This window comes from Arachis stenosperma, chromosome 5 (genome assembly GCF_014773155.1).
Source record: "Arachis stenosperma cultivar V10309 chromosome 5, arast.V10309.gnm1.PFL2, whole genome shotgun sequence".
Lineage (NCBI taxonomy): Eukaryota > Viridiplantae > Streptophyta > Magnoliopsida > Fabales > Fabaceae > Arachis > Arachis stenosperma.
The window spans coordinates 141,208,984-141,229,069 of record NC_080381.1 but is presented as its reverse complement, the minus strand read 5'-3'; the positions used below and the strand labels follow the sequence as shown (position 1 = coordinate 141,229,069).

The window sequence follows — 20,086 nt, the reverse complement described above, 5'->3', positions numbered from 1 at the left end:
CCCACTATGCTATATAAAAGAAAAACAAGTGTTTAATCATTTAATCATTTCATAATAAGCTTTATTATACATCTACATGAAATAGTAAGCTTGTGTTATAGTGTTATACTGTTGCTCTGTTCATTACATTATTGTTCCAAGAATTATCTCATAGCAATCTCTCATTCGCTTTGTGTTAGTTCACACTTCACCGGGTTCTTCTTTATGGTTTTAGTTTCATCCATTAGATTGTAATGTTTGTAGATGGAATTGTAATTATGACAATAACAATCTTTTGTGACGATGGAAAACTATCACATTGAAGGAGATACAGATGGAGTGTGAATAAACATATGCAATTCGCTTCTACTTTTGAAGCTGAACCACAGCATCAAAGCTGAATTGTTGTCCCTCTTCAAAGGTACTTTTAAGATCTTCAAAGCTTTGCTCAACTCTCAGGTTAGTGCTAACCATCAACCGCTCCTGCAATCATTACATATTGATATTAATGTTAAATACTTTTCACAGAAGCAACCTAATCCAAATATAGCATATGGCAAAATACCTTCTCCACATACTCAGCTACAGTTGAGTTGATAATTTTCTTGATAACTTCCTTGTACACTCTTGATGGCCCAAGCACCTCTAATAAAATTTCTTTTGGTATCTGTTTAACACAACATAAGGCAAAAACATAAAATTGAATTAATCTCCTTTGTATCAAAGACCTATACAGCTGAATCAACAATAGAGCATAACTGGTCCCTCAATTCTATCTAAACATACCAAACATATTGTTCACATTAATAAGGAAGAGAAAATGGAGAAAAGATTATCTATCTGATTCAAATCTTCATGACAAACCAGTGCCAAATGCCAACAACAACATAGCCAATGAAGACTAAAACAGAGAATTGATGACTACGGATACTTACATTTGGTGTTTTTCCTGGCAGTCCCCAAATTGTTGGAGCAGCAATTGGCCATGAGAACAAAAGAAAAATTCAAGTTGAGTGACAAAGGAAACTAAAATTATGTTCCAGAGAAGTTATAGATTCAGTCAATCTTTTTCATTGGCTATCCTTTTCTCTCTCTCTCTTTTTTTTTTTTTTTGCTATTAGCTCGGGAATCCATGGAAATTCATTACACTTCAAATTTAGCTATAAATCCACACAATTAAAACTTGATAGAGTGTTCTTCATATATAAGTCGACAGATACTTCACCTCCTTTTACTCTTCGGAATCCCGGAATTGGCTGTGCTGCTGCAACCATTTTCCCAAAGACATCATCAAAGATCTGTTGAGTTTTGCTTCCAGACACCTTTATGCTTATCTGAACAGAAGAATTTAAACAAAGCATTCACCATTTAAAATTTACAGGCATGACTATGCAACCCTAGAAATTACATGTGTGGGACAATTTAACAGCCAATTGCACATTACTTATCCAAACACACACTATGCTTTTGAGCAAAATCATGAGCTTGCATATGCTTATTATTGAATAATGTAATTATCATATTGTACATATATCTAAACAATTATTTCATGATTCTGCCCTGCAGGCCCTGCATATTCCTTCTCTGATCATTTAAACTTATTTCGATTAGAGGTTGTGCCTGCATGTACCTTTAGTTCTTTAGAATCACTGATGTCACCTTTAGAGACAGAGAACTCCTCGAACTGTGCAGAAGTAATTTCAGCATCTGCAACAAGAAAAACCGAAGTACAAGAGAAATTGTTTACATAAAAATCAAGAGTTTCGATTAAAACGAGCATGCTTTGACCTAAGAAAAACTAGCACCTGATAAAACGGCAGCATTAGGAAGACATCTAACGTGTTCCCTGAACATTTCAAATTTAATATGAATGAATTTAAGCAGTTTGAACTCGCACAAACAATGACGCAATTTGAAATAAAGAAAGCAGCAGTGCCTTTTTGTTGCAGCATGTCTAAGCTTCCATGAAGGAGGCAGACGTGTAAAATTCATGGTGGGGATTATGAACTCATCTACTCTCTGCTTGCATCTGGCCACCTGCAGCTGCCACAAAATATGTATTCTAAAAGTAAACAAACTACGATTACTGGCTTCTCTCAGAATAGAAGAAGAGGAATAACCTGTGGAGTTGGATTTACGATGAAGGTTTGAGATAAAGATGCTGCTTGCATTGTTTGTGTGTTACAATTGTCACCGGAAATATACGCTGAGCAAGAAAATTCGCCCAAATTAGAAGAAATGAGGACTGAGGAAGTACATATCTGGTAATTCAGGCTTAGATACTACTTCACCAAACTCTGCTGCTGCCTCCTCTTCCTTCTAGTTCTGTTCACTTCTACTTATCTTCACTTACACCCAAATTAATTGCACGAAAATATATCGATTGCAATCATATATTTATGTCCGGTAAATAAAACTCTTATCATTCAAACTTCAAAGTCTATTTATATGGTTATTTTTCATTGTATTTGGAAAAGCTTTTAAAAAGAAAATTTTAACCACTTTAAAAATTATATTATGTGCTTAGGGCTTGTTAGAGTAAATTTTTGAGATTTTTTTAAATTATTTATTTTTAAAAGTTTTTTTAAAAAAATAAAAATAATTTTATATTTAAATATTTTATACAAAAAAAATGTCTATTAATTATGTTTTTTTTTTGTGACTGTCTATTAATTATGTTTGAATACAATATAAAAGTATTTTTTATTTATTTATTATATAAAAAATTATTTTTAATATTTTTATTTTTTTATTAAAAATTTATCAAATATACTAAAAATAAAAAATATTTTTTATTATGTTAATAGCACTCGAACAAGCACTTAATATATTAAGAGAATCTCTTTTCTTTTTGGGGAGAAAAAAAATCATCATTTGTTGAGGGGAAAAAAAGAAAATGATTGGGCCTCATATTAATACAATCATTGATATATCTTTCACAATTTCTGAATTTCAACTTCTACTAAAATATAAAGTTCCTAGAGTCAAACGATAAAACGAAACATTAAGTTGTTCCCGGCGATAAAAATCATCACTTATGACCAGTTCATAATAATCTTTTTCACGTTAGTGTACCATACCACTGAAGAACAAAACAATGGAGAAACTCATGCAGAATTGTTGAACTTGCATTCCGCTTAAAGAACAGGTGGCTAGATTGCACGGGTGAAGTTGTTTGCGATTAAATTTAAAATGATCACATCGTATACAATGTTACATTTGAAGGTAGCGAAATAAAACCTAACGAAATGCACATAATTATTGCTTCAAGTCATTGACAAATCAAGCTTCCCCAGCATTCTAACTACAGAAATCCAGCAAAATATTGTGTACTCTAGATAGAGTTACAAAATAATATCTTGCAAATTTGCACCATCTACAATAATAACTAAATCTTTGGATACAAAAAAATGGAGCTAGAAGGAGTCATTGTCCTTAATGCCAAAGGAGGATTTCAACTTATTAGCAAGAAGTGGTAGCATCTTGATGCTGTCTTGGATCGCCTCATCAGCACAGGAAACCAAATCATTCATGGCCCCACCTTTCTGCTGGAGCTTTGCAGACTCATACCTATCTTGACATACCATCAGAGATCTATTCAATTTCTCCTGCACCATGTCCAAAACAAGGTATTTATTGTCCAAATAATGGGAAATCAACAACAAAAACTACTAAGCGTTTTACTACAAGGTGAGGTAAGTTACATGGATCTATGAATACCATATCTTCAATAGGAAATCAAACTAAATCTTTTGGAGGTCCAAAGATCTTCCAATGCAAAATTTTCGAAGATGCATGCATACATATCTGCTCTATTTCTTACAACAAACCATTAATTTTCATCAAATAGTGTTGAAGAAGTAAAGTGTGAATTGGATCCAATTTTTATGTTTGTAAACCCTATAATCAATAGTGGATAGAAACTGATTACCTAGAATGAAAGACAATTAATCGTTGATTGTACTATTGAGACTTGTCTATTAAATTAATTCACAATACTTTTGCAATTAAAGAAGCAACAACAGTTGAGAAAGGAAGGAGAGGCTTACCTGAAACTTTTGCATCTCAGTATCAAAAGTCTGTTGAACATTAGCAAGAGGAATACTGCAATTTTCGACACAATTAGTTATCTCTTCCTGCCTTCTGCTCCTATCAAAGCACTCATATGCACATTTGAAATATGCTTTCTGGAAAAGACAAATCCAATCAAACAATGAACTATATAGAATAGGAAGCTTGCAAGTGCAAAATTTGTGATTGTATTGAAGCAGTCAATAAAGAAGAAACCTGGAGAGTGAAATTGACGTGGTCTTGGATAGGAGCAAGGTAATTTTGAGCAGCTACATTGACTTCATCAAGCTTCTGCCTCAGTCTTTGTTGAGCAAGATGCTCTTCAGCTCCCGCAAAGTGATCCATCCTATTCACCGTCAACAAATAGCTCTCACTTTAGTTTCAGAACTCAAGTTCCATATGAGGGAAGAACCCCCAAGTTTATGAAACTGAAAAGCAGTCAAGGAATCGAGATTCAGGTCATAAATCTGATGACGAAAAGAGGGAAAAATATTAGAGCTTGAAATTGCAATTGAAATCGAATACAAAACAGGGGTACACGCGAGAGCGAGCAAGCAAACCAAAATATGAAAGCCGAATGGAATCACCTAGCTATGCAGTAAAGGGTAAAACAAGTCTCTGAATTTGTGAATTATATTCCAAAAATCCGAACTTGTCCTGCTATTGAACCTGCACTCTTCTTCCTCTTCCTCCTCTACACGAAAGAAGCCATTCGAAAAGGTTTAAAGGGTTTAAGCCACGAAACCTTTTTTTGGACTTGGATTGGGCCTCGAAACCGACCCGCACCGTACAGAACAACAAACCCGCCCAAACCAGAACCAAACTAAATATCTGCTCCCCCGTTCGGATCAATGTGCCGCCATCTACCATTCGATAACTCGCGTTCCAGCTGTAACATCAACTGAAAGACTCAATTACTTTTTCCTCTTTTTGGCCTTTAAATTTTTGTCACTACTTTGGGCTTTTAGTTTGTCCAATCAATACAGGCCCACGTGAAAGGCTAGCTTAGTTATCATTATATGTCTGATTGGAGAGTCACACCAAAAAGGTACCTCATATGCATTTGGTCTTTATTGTGCTTGAGGCTTAGCACAAAGCCACAAAGTAAACTAAGAACTAACCTTGAGAGTTGATACTTGATACTCATTCGTCTAAACAACTACGCAAATAAAGTGATTTAACTAAGATTTTAGTTTAATCGCTGCTGACAAAATTCTAAAATTAATTAAAAAATAGGATAATTAGTTTGGCTACCACGAAAAGAAGATATTGGATTCTTCCAATATTCAAGCAATGCATGCACGAGGATTTCCAAACGTCATGGGGTACAATTAAGTTTATTTTTAGAAGTACTATATAGCAATTTACAAAGATATTAAAACATAACATATAGCAATGTACAAAGTCTAGATGTCGGTAATATACTAATATACCCAAAAAATTGTCAATTGTCAATTCTTAACGTAAAACTGAGTGCAAGAGGAAAGAGATGTCAAAACAAAAGATTTGCAGGAGGATTTTCAAAACAATATTTTAAGATAAGAGCAGACAAAATTTTGAAGTGTTCAAGAAGGCTACGTGCCACAGTGTACTGCAAACTGGGACAATGCAAAGCAAGAGGTAGTGTGTGGAAAGTGGAACCATAAACACGTTGCAGCACTTGCACTACACAAAAGAAAAGTATAAATGCGTCAATTCTGGAGGCTCCCTCCAGCTAGATGGTAGATATCCACTGACCAATGCTTCCAAGACAGAACCCCAGATCCGGATAATCATGCATTTATATTCGTAGTCAATAATTGCAACTACCTTTTCTTTTCTTTTCTTATATAACATATTAACATAAGCTTGCAAAACTGAGTAGAACCCACGAAATAAAAATGAGCATCCCCACTGCAACAACAACACTCTTGATCCTCTTCACCATCTTCACACCGCTACACCTCAAGGCCAATGCAGCAAAATGCCACCCGGATGACGAAGCAGGCCTATTGGGCTTCAAATCGGGCATCAAATTGGACCCATCTGGGATGCTCAGCAAATGGATACGCGGGACCGATTGTTGCACGTGGCCTGGCCTCAACTGTCTATTTGAAAACAAACGGGTCACAAGCATTTCTCTTGGGGGTCAACCCGACCAACCCAATAGCTTCTTATCGGGTACCATATCGTCCTCCCTCTCAAAGCTCCAATTTCTCGACGGTATCTATTTCACTAATCTCCGAAACATATCGGGTCCCTTCCCGGGTTTCCTCCTCAATATGCCCAACCTCCAATACATCTACATCGAGAACAGCCAGATCTCGGGTCGCATACCCGATTCTTTTGGAAACTCCACTCGAAAATTTGGCGCCTTCAGCTTCCAAGGCAACCGCTTAACCGGAACAGTGCCGAGTTCACTATCCCTGTTGACTCAGCTCACTCAGCTCAAACTCGGCGACAACCTCCTCACCGGTGCTATCCCAGACGGGATTCGGAACCTCAAGAACCTCACATATCTGAGTTTGCAAGGCAACCAGCTCAGCGGTAACATTCCCGATTTTTTCACTTCGTTAAAGAACCTCAGGATTCTAGAACTTTCTCGGAACAAATTTTCCGGCACGATTCCGGCGTCGATTGCCACGCTGGCACCAACACTGGGATACCTGGAACTGGGACACAACTCGCTTTCCGGGAAAATCCCTAATTTTCTAGGGAAAATGAAGGCTCTCGACACACTCGATCTCTCCTCGAACCGATTCACTGGAAGCGTGCCGCAGAGCTTCAAGAACTTGACGAAGATCTTCAACCTGGACCTCTCCAACAACTTGCTGGTAGACCCGTTCCCCGATATGAACGTGAAAGGAATTGAATCTCTGGATTTGTCAAACAACAATTTGCACCTGGGAACAATCCCCAAGTGGGTGACTTCGTCTCCGATTATCTACTCGTTGAAGCTGGCCAAGTGTGGAATAAGGATGAAGCTGGATGATTGGAAGCCTTCGGAGACTTACTTCTACGACTACATCGATCTCTCCGGAAACGATATCTCAGGGAGCGCCATTGGATTGCTGAACAGAACAGACTATTTGGTAGGGTTCTGGGCTTCGGGGAACAAATTGAAGTTCGACATGGGAGGTTTGAGGATCGTGGAGAAGCTCAAGTACTTGGATTTATCTAGAAATTCGGTTTTTGGAAAGATTCCTAAGGGTGTGGTTGGGCTTCAGAAGCTGAACGTCAGTTATAACCATCTTTGTGGTCAGATTCCAAAGACTCAGTTCCCGGCCAGTGCCTTTGCCGGAAATGATTGTTTGTGTGGTCCTCCTTTGCAGCCATGCAAGGCCTAGCACTATCATTAGGTAAATAGTTTGAGAGAGGCTGAGATTATGTGTACTGATTAGTGTGTGATTAGTGATTTGTGAGTCTATTAAATTTTAATTTGGAGACATGAAATTATTAGTATCTTCAGCCCAGATTTGTGCCAAACATGCTTTAATAATTATCTTCAGCCCAGATTTGTGCAATACATGCTTTAATAATTGTTCAATTTAATGCCACAACTGCATTGATATTTTTTGTTCTTTTGCGTCAACTTGTGTTGGACTAATGGAGTTGATTGTTATTCCAGTGCCAAAGTGTGGTGCCCACTTCCCGCTGGCACTGCCCACTAGTCCATTGACCGTGTAGATTACGCTCATTGAGAAACTTCCACCCTGTACCTGTTGAGGCTGAATTCTTAGATTATCCAAACATAGTTGTTGTTTCTTTAATGAAAGAAAGATTACTAACGATTTCTCATTAACCATTTTAGTTTCGTGACGACTTGGGGAAAAGGCTTGTAAATAGGTTGATTCTTCCTGATACTCTCTCTCACTCATTATGCGTTTAGATGTGATTATATCCACATTTGACCATGGCCAGTGGCTCTATTAGTGCCTTATGACAGGGGTGCCTAATTAGTAATTAATAATATGAATATCTGAATTTGGTTCACACTTGGGTCAAGTCATTACAATTTGTCTTTTCTCTTTTAATACTAACATAATGTGCTTTATTGTATGATGTTGATTTACAAACCATGGCTATAAATACTTTGTGATTCTTTACAATCTTATTCACGAAACAATTTAGAATGGCATATAGATACTTGTTTGCCTTCTTGTTGGCTTTATGCCTCTCACACCCTCCTCATTCTGTTCTTGTTGCACAGAATTTGCCATACAAAGCTGTGAATCTAGGAAACTGGTTGCTTGCTGAGGGATGGATGAAACCTTCTCTCTTTGATGGAATTGTCAATAAAGATCTCTTGGTATGACTCTTTCTTTATTAGGGTCCACTTCATTTGCAAATTTAACAGAACTGCTTATGATTTTTGTTGATTTCAGGATGGAACTCAAGTGCAGCTAATGTCCACCAAGTTCCAGAAATATCTCGCAGCAGAAAATGGAGGAGGAGCTGATCTTGTTGCCAACCGTGCTTCAGCTTCAGGTTGGGAAACATTCAAGGTATGTTGCTTTATCTGAAAGAATTCCATTTAGATCCATTTTTGATGCTTTTGGAATTTCAGTCTGTCCTGTGCTTTTTTGCAGCTATGGAGGGTCAGTGACACATCCTTCAACTTTAGAGTGTTTAACAAGCAATTTCTTGGGCTAGAAAATCAAGGCAGTGGAAACAAAATCGTTGCAGTTTCCAACTCGCCTAGCAACCCGGAAACATTTCAGATTGTAAGAAATAGCAACGACCCCAACAAAATTAGAATCAAAGCATCAAACGGTCTGTTCTTGCAGGTAATATACTACTTACTCCATCATCAAGCTATTCATATTGGATAAGTACATTTACTTTGAAAATATCTCTAAAATCTTGTGTGTGAAGGTTCAATCGGAGACATCAGTGACAGCAGATTATGCAGGCACTAATTGGGATGAGAATGACCCCTCCGTCTTTCGTTTAAATGATAAAGTTGCAAATCAGTTACAAGGAGAGTATCAACTTACCAATGGTTACGGCCCTGCTAGAGCTCCTCAAGTCATGCATGTAAGAAATCTAATTTACAATTTCTCTTACAAATTATGAGACTTGTTGAACTCATTGCATTCATGCCTACCCTGCAGAATCACTGGGATACATATATAACCGAAGATGATTTCAGATTCATGTCGGAAAATGGATTAACTGCAGTTAGAATACCTGTTGGATGGTGGATAGCACAAGACCCGAATCCACCTAAGCCTTTTGTAGGGGGATCTTTGGCAGCTTTGGACAATTATTTTTACTTCAACAGAATTGTACCATACATATGTTCAATGTTGTGTTATGGTTTGAAGAATTGATTTTTTTTTTTATTAACAGATACGGTGGCAATCCAAGCCTAGGAGGAATAGAATTGATGAATGAGCCGTCGGGTGTCAATCTAGATAGCCTCAAAAACTATTACAAGCAAGCTTATGATGCTGTGAGGAGATATAGCCAGAGTGCTTATGTCATCATGTCAAACCCATTGGATCATGATTCTAAAGTACTTCTCTCATTTGTCCAAGGTTTTAATAATGTAGTCATTGATGTGCATTACTACAATCTTTATTCCAATTACTTCAATAGCCTGAACGCACAACAAAACATTGACTTCATAAGAAATCAAAGAGCCTCGGATCTCAGCGGTGTCTCTTCAACTAACGCTCTTAGTTTTGTTGGTAAGATACAAACTAAACTCTAACCAATAATATTATTGAACATACAATCATGATAGTTACATTATTATTGGTAGGGGAATGGACTGGTGCATGGAGCGTGCAAGGTGCATCAAAGGAAGATTATCAGAACTATGCAAAAGCACAATTGGATGTGTATACACGTGCAACCTTTGGATGGGCATATTGGTCCTACAAATGTCAATATGATCAATGGAGCCTTAAGTGGATGATCGAGAATGGTTACATAACTCTAAATTGAATTTCAGCATAATATATGTTTACTCTTTTGTTCAGTTTACTACTCTATGCTGAAAAATAAGCTGAACAAACTAATAATGATAATTGTACCCCACTCTCATATAGTGCAATAAGTAACATGCCATCCTACCTTCAAATATCATATAGTGTTTTTATTATTTTTTGCATCAACGTCAACTTGAAATTGGGCTTCAAGGCTATTTGGTGGGTTCTATTATTTAGTGCGCCTCATTAAATACAAAGACGTAACTGTTGAAACAGAAAAATAAAACTGACAAATCCAAACAAAAACCAACTGAACACCCAAGAGGAGAGTGGAGACCCACTTCTTTTGCGCCAAAATATTGCCCCAATTCATGTCTCAACGGGTTTTTTTTAAAATCTATTTATATAATGGGCTTCATGAAAAGCACTGGGTTAGCTTTGCTTCTTTTTTTTTTGTTTATAAATTGGGCTGCAAGGCATTTTTACACTTTTCTGATTTAATATTATATATTGTCTTTTGACAAAAAAAAAACTCAATCTATTGTCTTCCGTCTTCACCAAAAATAGAAAACAAAAACTGTGGAAATTTGCTTGCTTTGTTTTAATTTGTAAATACTAGTTTTATTTTTGGGTACTTTATACGGGAGATCAATATAATCATAAATATTATTTGATATCATGATAAATAACATTAGTTTGTATGAAATTCATAATCCCTAATATCTTATAATTAAAATATAGCTACACAATAAATTAAAAATATCAAAACTATATGAGTATACATATCTTTTATTTTATTTAGTTATTTGAAAAAAATGATAAATAATCCTCAATATTTACCTAACATTTTAATTTTACACTCACAAGTTTAAGGTTTCAATTCCATTCCAAGAGTATGGAAATGAATTATCATTTTCCAAAAGGTTGAATTAAATATATAAATTATTTTTCACTTATAAAAAGTGTCAAAAATAAATTTTTAAAAGATCATAATATTATTTTTTTTATTTCATTTTATCAATAAACTAAATTTATTCGCAAGTTTAATGCAAAGATAACTATAATCATCCATCGCTCTTCTGGATTATTAGTCCAAGTTGTAGTGAATAGTGATGACTGATGGGAAATGAGGTTCCATATCACGTGGCTGCAGACTCTATAGAATCATGGATGAAAGCAGCATGTAATATTGTCTGCTATATGGGTCCAATTTGAAAATTGATGACGAAAAAGTAACATGTAATCAAGTAATCAACTATAATGATTAAATTAGCAAAATCTAATTGTAGGCTACGTCGGTCGGCAATAGTAGAGATTCCCACTTGAATAAAATAATGCAAAGAAGGATATTTTCCATTTTGTACATCAGAGAAAAGGAACTTATATTTAAAAAATTGGCGAGAAAGGAACAGAGGCACATGTGCCAGTTCAGACAAAGTTGTATTGTATTGTACATGACTACATGTTATATCAACCCTTATCTCATGAATGATTGCCCCGTGCCCTAATTGCATTCCCATACATCTTCTTCAGAAATGTTCTTTTATTGTTGTACAATAATTCAATTTATTTAGGTTTCACATCTCTTTCAATAACAATTTTTTTTTTTCCTTCTTCTAAAAGGACAGAGTAGGAAGCAAATAATTTGGGTATATTTTTGCCAAGTGGGCCCCATAGAGGTGTAGACACAAGATATGGTTAAGGAGACTTTGGGTTAAGTTGGGCTTGTGATCCTCTATATAATGAAGGCTTTATTCGCTTCGGTTTCTCAGTCTTAGAATCCACTACAAATCCTTATCTTCTCTACATCAAAAAAATGGCAAAGGGTTTGCATCTTTCACTCTCCCTTGTTCTTGTCTTTGTCATTGCAGTCACATTCAGAGCGAAGACTGTGAGCGGAAGCCCTTCGAATTTCATAAAATCGTCTTGCAGCACGACGACGTTTCCAAACGTGTGTGTGGAGTCTCTGTCGGTGTATGCAAACACGATCCAGCAAGACCCTCACGAGCTGGTCCAAACTGCCCTCACACTCAGCCTGAACAGGAGCCAGTCCACAAGGGCATTTGTGACAAAGTGCAACAAGTTCAGAGGGCTCAAACCCAGAGAGTACGCGGCCCTGAAGGACTGCGCAGAGGAGATCAGCGACAGCTGTGACAGGCTGAGCAAGTCGCTGAAGGAGCTGAAGCTGTGCAAGGTGAAGGGTGACGATTTCAGATGGCACATCAGCAATGTTGAGACCTGGGTGTCGTCTGCTTTGACTGATGACAGCACCTGCGGTGATGGCTTTGCTGGCAACGCTCTCAATGGTAAGATGAAGGATTCCATCAGGGCTAGAATGGTAAATCTTGCTCAGGTCACTAGCAATGCCTTGTCACTCATCACCCACTATGCTTCTCAATACTAGTTTCTTTCCTCTTCTAATTTTGTTTCAAGGATCATGTCGATCTTGTGTTTTATGTCACATATATAATCAAATCTAAATCCTTATAGATTATCGTGGTTTTGTAATCTCTAGTATTCTTCCTGTCAATTGTGTATGATATATGCTGAATTACTAGTTTTTTTTTAACAGTATCCTCCAACTTCCGTCTAAAGACTAATTTGCTGTCATGAAGTTTGCTAATTAGACAATAATTTTTGTGAATAATACGAATAATGGATTTTAAAATTAGTTCAATAAAATAAAAATATATTATATTCCTAAATTATTTACCTAATTCTTAATATTAGAATAATTATTTGTACATCTATTGAATTAAACATTTGATATATTCATTGTTCACATCGTTAGTATTTTCATTGTTTATGTATACTTTTTTCTGCTGTCATAAGTTCAATTTAAAAATTTATTATTAGTACAAAATGAAATTCAAACTCCAACTTTTATTTAAATAAACTAATAAATTAACTATTAAATCAAATTAATTTGGTTTCCGAAACATTACTAGTTGATTAATTGATTATGGCTAGAGTGCTTGAGAAATTTGACATGATGTTAGAGATAGATCCTAAATTTGCCTAACTTGAAGGCCCCAATTAAGTACCATCATAATGTGATAATCAAATTAAATAATCGGGAATGGTGGAGCAAAATACGGAATCGAAGTCCGAAAAGGCGACCAATTGGAAACCGTGCAAGAAAAATGAATTCAAATTAATAAAATATTTATAAAAAAAAAACTCAAAAGAAAAAGCAAAGCATAAACAAAGTGATCAAAGTGTGAAACGAAAATTGAAGGAATAGGATGGGACCTCATCTCACATGCTACTATTGTTTATTTGGTATACATTCATTATACACCCTTTTCCCCTAAACTAAAAAAAAAAATTAAACTAAGAAATTAATAGTTCCATCTACTTGCTTACCTACTTTTCTTCTTACCCTTTATTTCTCGTTATTATTATAGGTACAATTAAATAGATAATTTCTCGTTATTAACTTAGAATGCCACAACTTCCCCTTTCTTAATTTAGTGTATTTACTTGCTTTATAAACCGTGTACTTAGAGTTAGAGGTTTCGTTAAAAGTGCACTAAGCCTAAACACGCGCTAAATTCTTATTCTATTTATTGCTTTACGGTTTTCAACCCAAAAATAGAAATTGCATCGTGTAAAACAATAGAATAAGAATGTGTGTTGCATTAGCGTGTAAAATAATAGTGTTTATAGAAAAGTTTTTAGATCATATTAGTGTAGAAACCTATGTCAGGCTTCAAAGAGAGTCTGAATCTTGTAATATGTTCACATTTAAACCATGTATTTAATGTGCAAGGCCGTAACAACCCCTCTTGAATTAATTTTTTACGTATTTAAATTTAAATAGATAAAATATTATTTTAATCAACGATGATATCAAATTTTAATCTAGTCTCTAATATCTTAAAAATCTTATTTATATTTTAAAAAATTTTAAACAACTTTAATATTATTATATTGTTAAATTTGACATAAACAATTCGCATATTAAATCACCAATAATATTCTAGATAAATAAAATTCACTTAATAATAATTACCAGTGTAAAATATTTTTTCTTTGGTTCTTAAGTGATTGATTACTAAAATCTTAGGGTTTTGTACAATAAAAAAAAATGAGAAGAAGAAGTATAATATAACTTAACTGATAACATTATTAATACTGTTCATACCCTGGCCCAATGATGAGGGTCCAGGTCCAATCGAAAGGCCTGATCCATTAGATTAAGCCTAGCAAAGCACCACCTCCATGCAAGAGGTCGGTGTCAATCCCGACTTTGTACGAAGAAGTCGGTTGAGATTAGCTGGCAGATAAATACTCATTCAAATGAGTAACCGCCCCTGAAATCTCTCTAACCACTTCATAAAGCCATATCTTAACCTCCCTAAGATAATGGGACGGTTATTATCCTAAAGATACGGCACTACTCCAGCGGTGGTTATTGGCTCACCACTATAAGTACACTGACACACCTCAGGTATTCCTAAGTCCAATACTCTCTAAGACTTGCTTGCACCCTTGCTAACTTAAGCATCGGAGTGTCCTTGCAGGTACCACCCCCCATTCCCACGCGAGCACAAGTCGGACGGAGCCTCCCGAGTTGCGGACTTACCCGGATTCCTCCTCCATCACACACTTGGGCCGCCAAACGCCATCCATTGGACTAATCTCCGGTTACCTACCGTAACATTGGCGCCGTTGCCGGGGACCCGAGAGATCATCCATCAATGGCGGAAAGATCTCATGAAGAAGGCCATGTCGAGACAGATTCTGAGCAAGAGAATCTAGGCCTGGGCAACGACAATGAAGACACAGCCCAACATCAAGGTAACGACCAACACCGAGAGGGTACCTCCGGAGTAAAAAATCCGAAGGTAAATTCCTCAGATGGACGTGAATCAGAAAAAGGCGGACCGTCTCATGTAACCGAACTAATGAGTTTGGTTCATAGTCGCCTGGAACAATTGGAACAAGAGCGGGAGAGGCAAAAGGAAACCGAAAGGTACCTTAAAGAGGAGATGGAACGGCGAAAAGAGTTGGAAAGAAAACTCTTGCAGCTAGAATCCTCTCTCAAGAACTCCCGCGACGAAGGAGAAGATCGACTCCCAGGTGGAGAAGATCCTTTCAGCGAGGACATAATGAGGGCAAAAGTTCCAACGAACTTCAAAAGCCCTGATATGGACCTCTATGATGGAACTACGGATCCAAAGCATCATCTTAGCAACTTCAAAAGTCGGATGTACCTGGCTGACGCCTCCGACGCTACGAGATGCAAGGCTTTCCCGACCACTTTATCGAAAGCAGCGATGAAGTGGTTCGATAGCCTTCCCCCGATATCCATCACTAGTTTTGAAGACCTCTCAAGAAAATTCTTGATGAGGTTCTCAATCCAAAAAGACAAAGTAAAACATGCACCGAGCCTCCTGGGAATAAAGCAGGAGGTCGGAGAGTCTTTACGAGCCTATATGGAAAGGTTCAATAAGGCATGTTTGGAGATCCAAGACCTATCCACAGAGGCAGTGATAATGGGGTTAGTCAATGGACTTAGAGAAGGCCCCTTCTCACAGTCCATATCCAAAAGACACCCCGTTTCTCTGAGTGATGTACAAGAAAGGGCTGAAAAGTACATCAACATGGAAGAAAATGCAAAGTTAAGAGACCCGAGTTCACGACCTGGACCTGCTTCCTCCTCTAGAGAGAGGGAAAGGGAAGTCAGGAAGAAGGAAGAACCCGGTCTCGAAAGACCCAGAAAGTATCACTCTTATACTCCTCTAAAGACTTCTATAGTGGATGTATACAGAGAGATCTGCAACACTGAAAGACTGCCACCCCCAAGGCCTATTAAAAATAAAAAAGGGGGAAGCCGCAGCGAGTACTGCGAGTACCATAAAATATATGGTCACTCCACCAACGATTGTTACGACCTCAAAAATGTGATAGAAAAGCTGGCTAGAGAAGGTCGGCTTGACAGATATCTCATGGAGAGGTCGGACAACCATGGAAAGAGAAAGCGAGATGATATGGACAGGAGAGATCCTCCACCACAGACCCCTGAGAGACATATCCATATGATCTCAGGAGGATTTGCGGGAGGCGGAATCACCAAATCTTCTCGCAAAAGACATCTGAAGAGAGTCTATCAGGTCGGGGATGAGACACCCGACCTCCCCACTATATCCTTCACAAAAGAAGATGGGCAAGGGATAATCCCCGGGCACGACGATCCCGTGGTGATAACTATGATCCTAGCCAATGCCCATCTCCACAGAACCCTAGTAGACCAGGGAAGCTCGGCGGACATCCTTTTCAAACCCGCCTTCGACAAGCTAGGGTTAGATGAAAAAGAATTGAGAGCTTACCCCGACACTCTATATGGGTTAGGGGATACGCCAATAAAGCCACTGGGATTTTTACCCCTTCACACCACCTTTGAAAAAGGGGAAAAATCAAGGACTCTGAGTATAGACTTTATAGTCATCGATGAAGGGTCAGCCTACAACGCCTTAATTGGCAGAACTACCCTTAATCGACTCGGAGCAGGTATCAACTCCTCACCTCTGCATGAAATTCCCGACTCCAGGAGGAATAGCAACGGTGAGGGGAGATCAAAAATTGGCAAGGAAGTGCTATAATGAAAGCCTAAATCTGAGAGGAAAGGGCAAAGAAGTCCACACCATAGAGTTGGGCGGCACAAGGACAAGAGAAGAGCTACGACCCCAGCCGGGTGGAAAGACCGAGGAGATACAAGTCGGAAAAGAGGAAGGAAAAACGACTAGGAGCCAACCTAGGGGAAACCCTGAAACAAAGGTTGGGTGAACTCCTAAAAGCTAATTCCGACCTCTTTGCCTGGAAGGCTTCCGACATGCCTGGGATTGATCCTGAGCTCATGTCTCACAGGCTCTCGGTTTACCCAGGATCCCGACCTGTACAGCAAGAAGACGCAAACTCGGCCCAGAGAGGGCCTCCAGTAGAGAGCAAGTACAGGCGCTCCTGGAAGCCGGCTTTATCAGAGAGGTCAAATACCCAACATGGCTAGCCAATGTAGTGCTAGTCAAGAAACAAAATGGTAAATGGAGAATGTGCGTCGACTATACCGACTTGAATAAGGCATGTCCTAAGGCCCCTTATCCCCTACCGAGTATTGATGCCCTGGTGGACTCCAGCTCAGGGTACCAATACCTATCGTTCATGGACGCCTACTCGGGATACAATCAAATCCCGATGCATGAACCCGACCAGGAGAAAACATCGTTCATCACACCAAAAGCCAACTATTGTTATGTGGTCATGCCATTCGGATTAAAGAATGCAGGAGCCACGTACCAAAGGCTGATGAACAAAGTGTTTTCCCCCCATCTAGGGAGCTTAATGGAGGTGTACGTCGACGACATGTTAGTAAAAACCAAGCAAGAAGTCGACCTCTTAACCGACCTCTCCCAAGTCTTCGACACTATAAGGTTGCATGGGATGAGACTAAATCCCGCAAAATGCGCCTTCGCAGTAGAAGCAGGAAAATTTCTAGGGTTCATGCTAACACAAAGAGGGATTGAGGCCAATCCCGACAAGTGCAGAGCTATCCTAGAAATGAAAAGTCCGACTTGTTTGAGAGAGGTTCAACAGCTCAACGGTCGGCTTGCAGCTCTCTCCAGGTTTTTGGCAGGATCAGCACTAAAATCCCTTCCATTATTCTCCCTATTGAGGAAGGGATGCCAGTTTGAATGGACTCCGGAATGTGAGGAGGCGTTCCAAGAGTTCAAAAAATTCTTGAGCCAACCTCCCATCTTAACCCGACCAGCACCGGGAAAAGACCTCGTCCTATACTTATCCGTCGCAAACAGGGCTGTCTCATCAGCCCTGATCAGAGAAGACGAGGTCGGGCAACACCCAGTCTATTTTACCAGCAAGGTTCTACAAGGTCCTGAACTAAGGTACCACAAACTAGAGAAGTTTGCTTACTCCTTAGTAATAGCCTCAAGAAGGCTAAGACCTTACTTCCAGGCTCACACAATAAGAGTCCGTACAAACCAGCCCATGAAGCAAATCCTTCAAAAGACGGATGTTGCAGGGAGAATGGTTCAATGGGCGATAGAGCTCTCCGAGTTCGATTTGAGATACGAAACTCGGACTGCAGTTAAAGCCCAGTGCCTCGCCGACTTCATCGCAGAATACGCAGGTGAACAAGAGGAAAAACCAACTACATGGAAACTCTATGTAGACGGGTCCTCCAACAAAACAGGGAGCGGCGCAGGCATAATATTGGTAGATGGAAAAGGAACCCAGATAGAGGTCTCCTTAAAATTTGAATTTCCGGCTTCAAACAATCAGGCAGAATATGAAGCCTTGATTGCCGGATTAAAGTTAGCAGAAGAAGTTGGCGCTACAAAGGTGACGATCTACAGTGACTCACAAGTGGTGACTTCCCAAATAAGTGGGGAATATCAGGCAAAGGACCCCAATATGAAGAAATACTTGGAAAAAACCTTGGAACACCTTGGGCACTTTGCGGAAACCGAGATCAAGCACACAACTCGGGATCTAAATAGCAGAGCTGACGCCCTGTCCAAGTTAGCAAGTACCAAACCCGGAGGGAACAACAGAAGCCTGATTCAAGAGACCCTACAAGAGCCCTCGGTATCAAAAGCAGAAGATGAACGAGAGGTTCTTGAGGTAGTCGGCCTAAGCCTCGGATGGATGAATCCTTTAGTCGAATACCTAAAATTCGACATCCTCCCCAAAGAGGAGAAAGAGGCTAAAAAGATCCGAAGGGAAGCACAACATTATACTTTGGTGAGAAATGTCCTTTACAGAAGAGGGATATCAACACCATTGCTGAAGTGCGTACCAACCTCAAGAACCACCGAGGTGTTAGAGGAAGTACATAGTGGAATCTGCGGAAACCATCTCGGAGCAAGATCACTGGCCAGGAAAATAATCCGAGCAGGATTCTATTGGCCGACCTTGCAGAAAGATGCCACAGACTTTGTGAAAAAATGCCAGCCATGCCAGATGCATGCAAATTTCCACGTAGCTCCACCAGAAGAGCTCATTAGTATAACTTCCCCCTGGCCTTTTGCAAAATGGGGGATGGATCTATTAGGTCCTTTTCCCCAAGCACCAGGGCAAGTTAAATACTTAATCGTGGGAATAGATTACTTCACAAAGTGGATAGAAGCAGAACCATTAGCCACTATCACTGCTCAAAGAAGTCGCAGGTTCCTCTACAAAAACATCATCACAAGGTATGGGATACCTTATTCCATCACCACAGATAATGGAACCCAATTCACCGACGCCACCTTCAGAAGTTTGGTTGCCAGTATGAAAATCAAACATCAATTCGCCTCGGTAGAACACCCATAAGCCAATGGGCAAGCCGAGGCAGCTAACAAAGTCATATTGGCAGGACTAAAGAAAAGATTGCAGGAAGCAAAGGGAGCTTGGGCCGAAGAGCTCCCTCAAGTGTTATGGGCTTATAGGACAACCCCCCAATCCGCCACAGGAGAAACACCCTTCCGACTAGTCTATGGGGTAGAAGCCATGATTCCCATAGAAATCAATGAGCAAAGCCCAAGGGTAACTCTCCACGATGAGGTCGGAAACGTACAGGGGCACAAAGAGGAGCTCGACTTGCTCCCCGAAGTCCGAGAGAACGCCCAGATAAGAGAAGCAGCATTAAAGCAAAGGATGACTACCAGATACAACAAAAAAGTCATTCGAAGAACATTTGCCGTAGATGACTTGGTCTTAATCAGAAACGACATCGGAGTCAATAAATCGGGAGATGGGAAGCTCGCCGCAAATTGGAAAGGGCCATACAAAATCAAAGAAGTGTTAGGGAAAGGTTATTATAAAGTAACCGACCTGGACGGCACTGAGTTACCAAGGTCGTGGCATGCTTGTAATTTAAAAAGGTACTACAGTTAAAAGCGAACTCTACTCCCTGATGTACTCTTTTCCCAACTTCATGATTTTTTCCCAAAAGGGTTTTTTCTGGAGAAGGGTTTTTAACGAGGCATCATAGTAGAGGCTAAGGGAAAATATGCTGTCAGAACCCTTAGTAGCAAAAAGTACCTTCTCGATTAATAAAGATCTTTTTCATTTCATAAATATCTCTTATAATATCCTCCTTTATTTCTCTAAGTCTT

General features: G+C 38.9%; 4 protein-coding genes and 1 pseudogene across 10 annotated transcripts; 3 read left to right on the top strand and 2 right to left on the bottom strand.

Moving 5' to 3' along the window:
* Positions 1-48: 48 nt before the first annotated feature.
* On the bottom strand, positions 49-2,354 carry LOC130982175 (uncharacterized). 4 transcript variants are annotated; one of them, XM_057906059.1, is made up of 9 exons: positions 2,266-2,291; positions 2,100-2,185; positions 1,916-2,016; positions 1,785-1,825; positions 1,610-1,686; positions 1,205-1,313; positions 915-928; positions 545-646; positions 49-462 (listed from the first exon to the last, which is right to left on the bottom strand). In XM_057906059.1, exons 2-9 carry the CDS (start codon positions 2,148-2,150, stop codon positions 346-348), a joined length of 612 nt encoding a protein of 203 aa, XP_057762042.1. In that variant the 5' UTR covers positions 2,151-2,185; positions 2,266-2,291; the 3' UTR covers positions 49-345. The 4 variants fall into 4 exon arrangements, with proteins under 4 accessions (XP_057762042.1, XP_057762043.1, XP_057762041.1 ...); XM_057906058.1 differs by having other exon boundaries at positions 50-462; positions 1,916-2,022; positions 2,266-2,333; XM_057906060.1 differs by having other exon boundaries at positions 1,916-2,022; positions 2,118-2,354.
* Positions 2,355-3,120: 766 nt separating this feature from the next.
* Positions 3,121-5,121, bottom strand: LOC130982627 (uncharacterized). 4 transcript variants are annotated; one of them, XM_057906670.1, is made up of 4 exons: positions 4,638-5,121; positions 4,267-4,396; positions 4,029-4,166; positions 3,121-3,587 (listed from the first exon to the last, which is right to left on the bottom strand). In XM_057906670.1, the coding sequence occupies exons 2-4, from the start codon at positions 4,393-4,395 to the stop codon at positions 3,396-3,398; spliced, it is 459 nt and encodes a 152-aa protein (XP_057762653.1). In that variant the 5' UTR covers position 4,396; positions 4,638-5,121; the 3' UTR covers positions 3,121-3,395. The 4 variants fall into 4 exon arrangements, with proteins under 4 accessions (XP_057762653.1, XP_057762652.1, XP_057762651.1 ...); XM_057906669.1 differs by having other exon boundaries at positions 3,122-3,587; positions 4,267-4,517; positions 4,611-5,119; XM_057906668.1 differs by having other exon boundaries at positions 3,122-3,587; positions 4,267-4,478; positions 4,638-5,118.
* A 789-nt stretch (positions 5,122-5,910) lies between these two features.
* Positions 5,911-7,803, top strand: LOC130982624 (DNA damage-repair/toleration protein DRT100-like). Its single transcript, XM_057906665.1, has one exon. The coding sequence runs from the start codon at positions 5,931-5,933 to the stop codon at positions 7,374-7,376; it is 1,446 nt and encodes a 481-aa protein (XP_057762648.1). The 5' UTR covers positions 5,911-5,930; the 3' UTR covers positions 7,377-7,803.
* A 278-nt stretch (positions 7,804-8,081) lies between these two features.
* LOC130982625 (probable glucan 1,3-beta-glucosidase A) lies at positions 8,082-10,163 on the top strand (annotated as a pseudogene).
* A 1,556-nt stretch (positions 10,164-11,719) lies between these two features.
* LOC130982626 (21 kDa protein-like) lies at positions 11,720-12,575 on the top strand. The gene has a single exon (XM_057906666.1). The coding sequence runs from the start codon at positions 11,782-11,784 to the stop codon at positions 12,367-12,369; it is 588 nt and encodes a 195-aa protein (XP_057762649.1). The 5' UTR covers positions 11,720-11,781; the 3' UTR covers positions 12,370-12,575.
* Positions 12,576-20,086: the final 7,511 nt, after the last annotated feature.

Excerpts from the sequence above, each read along its gene's own strand:
- LOC130982175 (XM_057906057.1), bottom strand. The coding sequence starts at position 2,150 with ATGCAAGCAGCATCTTTATCTCAAACCTTCATCGTAAATCCAACTCCA. Across the intron at positions 1,826-1,915 it reads AGACATGCTGCAACAAAAAG|GGAACACGTTAGATGTCTTC; the intron begins GCACTGCTGCTT and ends TGAAATGTTCAG. Across the intron at positions 463-544 it reads TAGCTGAGTATGTGGAGAAG|GAGCGGTTGATGGTTAGCAC; the intron begins GTATTTTGCCAT and ends TAATGATTGCAG.
- LOC130982627 (XM_057906670.1), bottom strand. The coding sequence starts at position 4,395 with ATGGATCACTTTGCGGGAGCTGAAGAGCATCTTGCTCAACAAAGACTG. Across the intron at positions 4,167-4,266 it reads ACGTCAATTTCACTCTCCAG|AAAGCATATTTCAAATGTGC; the intron begins GTTTCTTCTTTA and ends TGTCTTTTCCAG. Across the intron at positions 3,588-4,028 it reads CTGAGATGCAAAAGTTTCAG|GAGAAATTGAATAGATCTCT; the intron begins GTAAGCCTCTCC and ends GACATGGTGCAG.
- LOC130982624 (XM_057906665.1), top strand. The coding sequence starts at position 5,931 with ATGAGCATCCCCACTGCAACAACAACACTCTTGATCCTCTTCACCATC.
- LOC130982626 (XM_057906666.1), top strand. The coding sequence starts at position 11,782 with ATGGCAAAGGGTTTGCATCTTTCACTCTCCCTTGTTCTTGTCTTTGTC.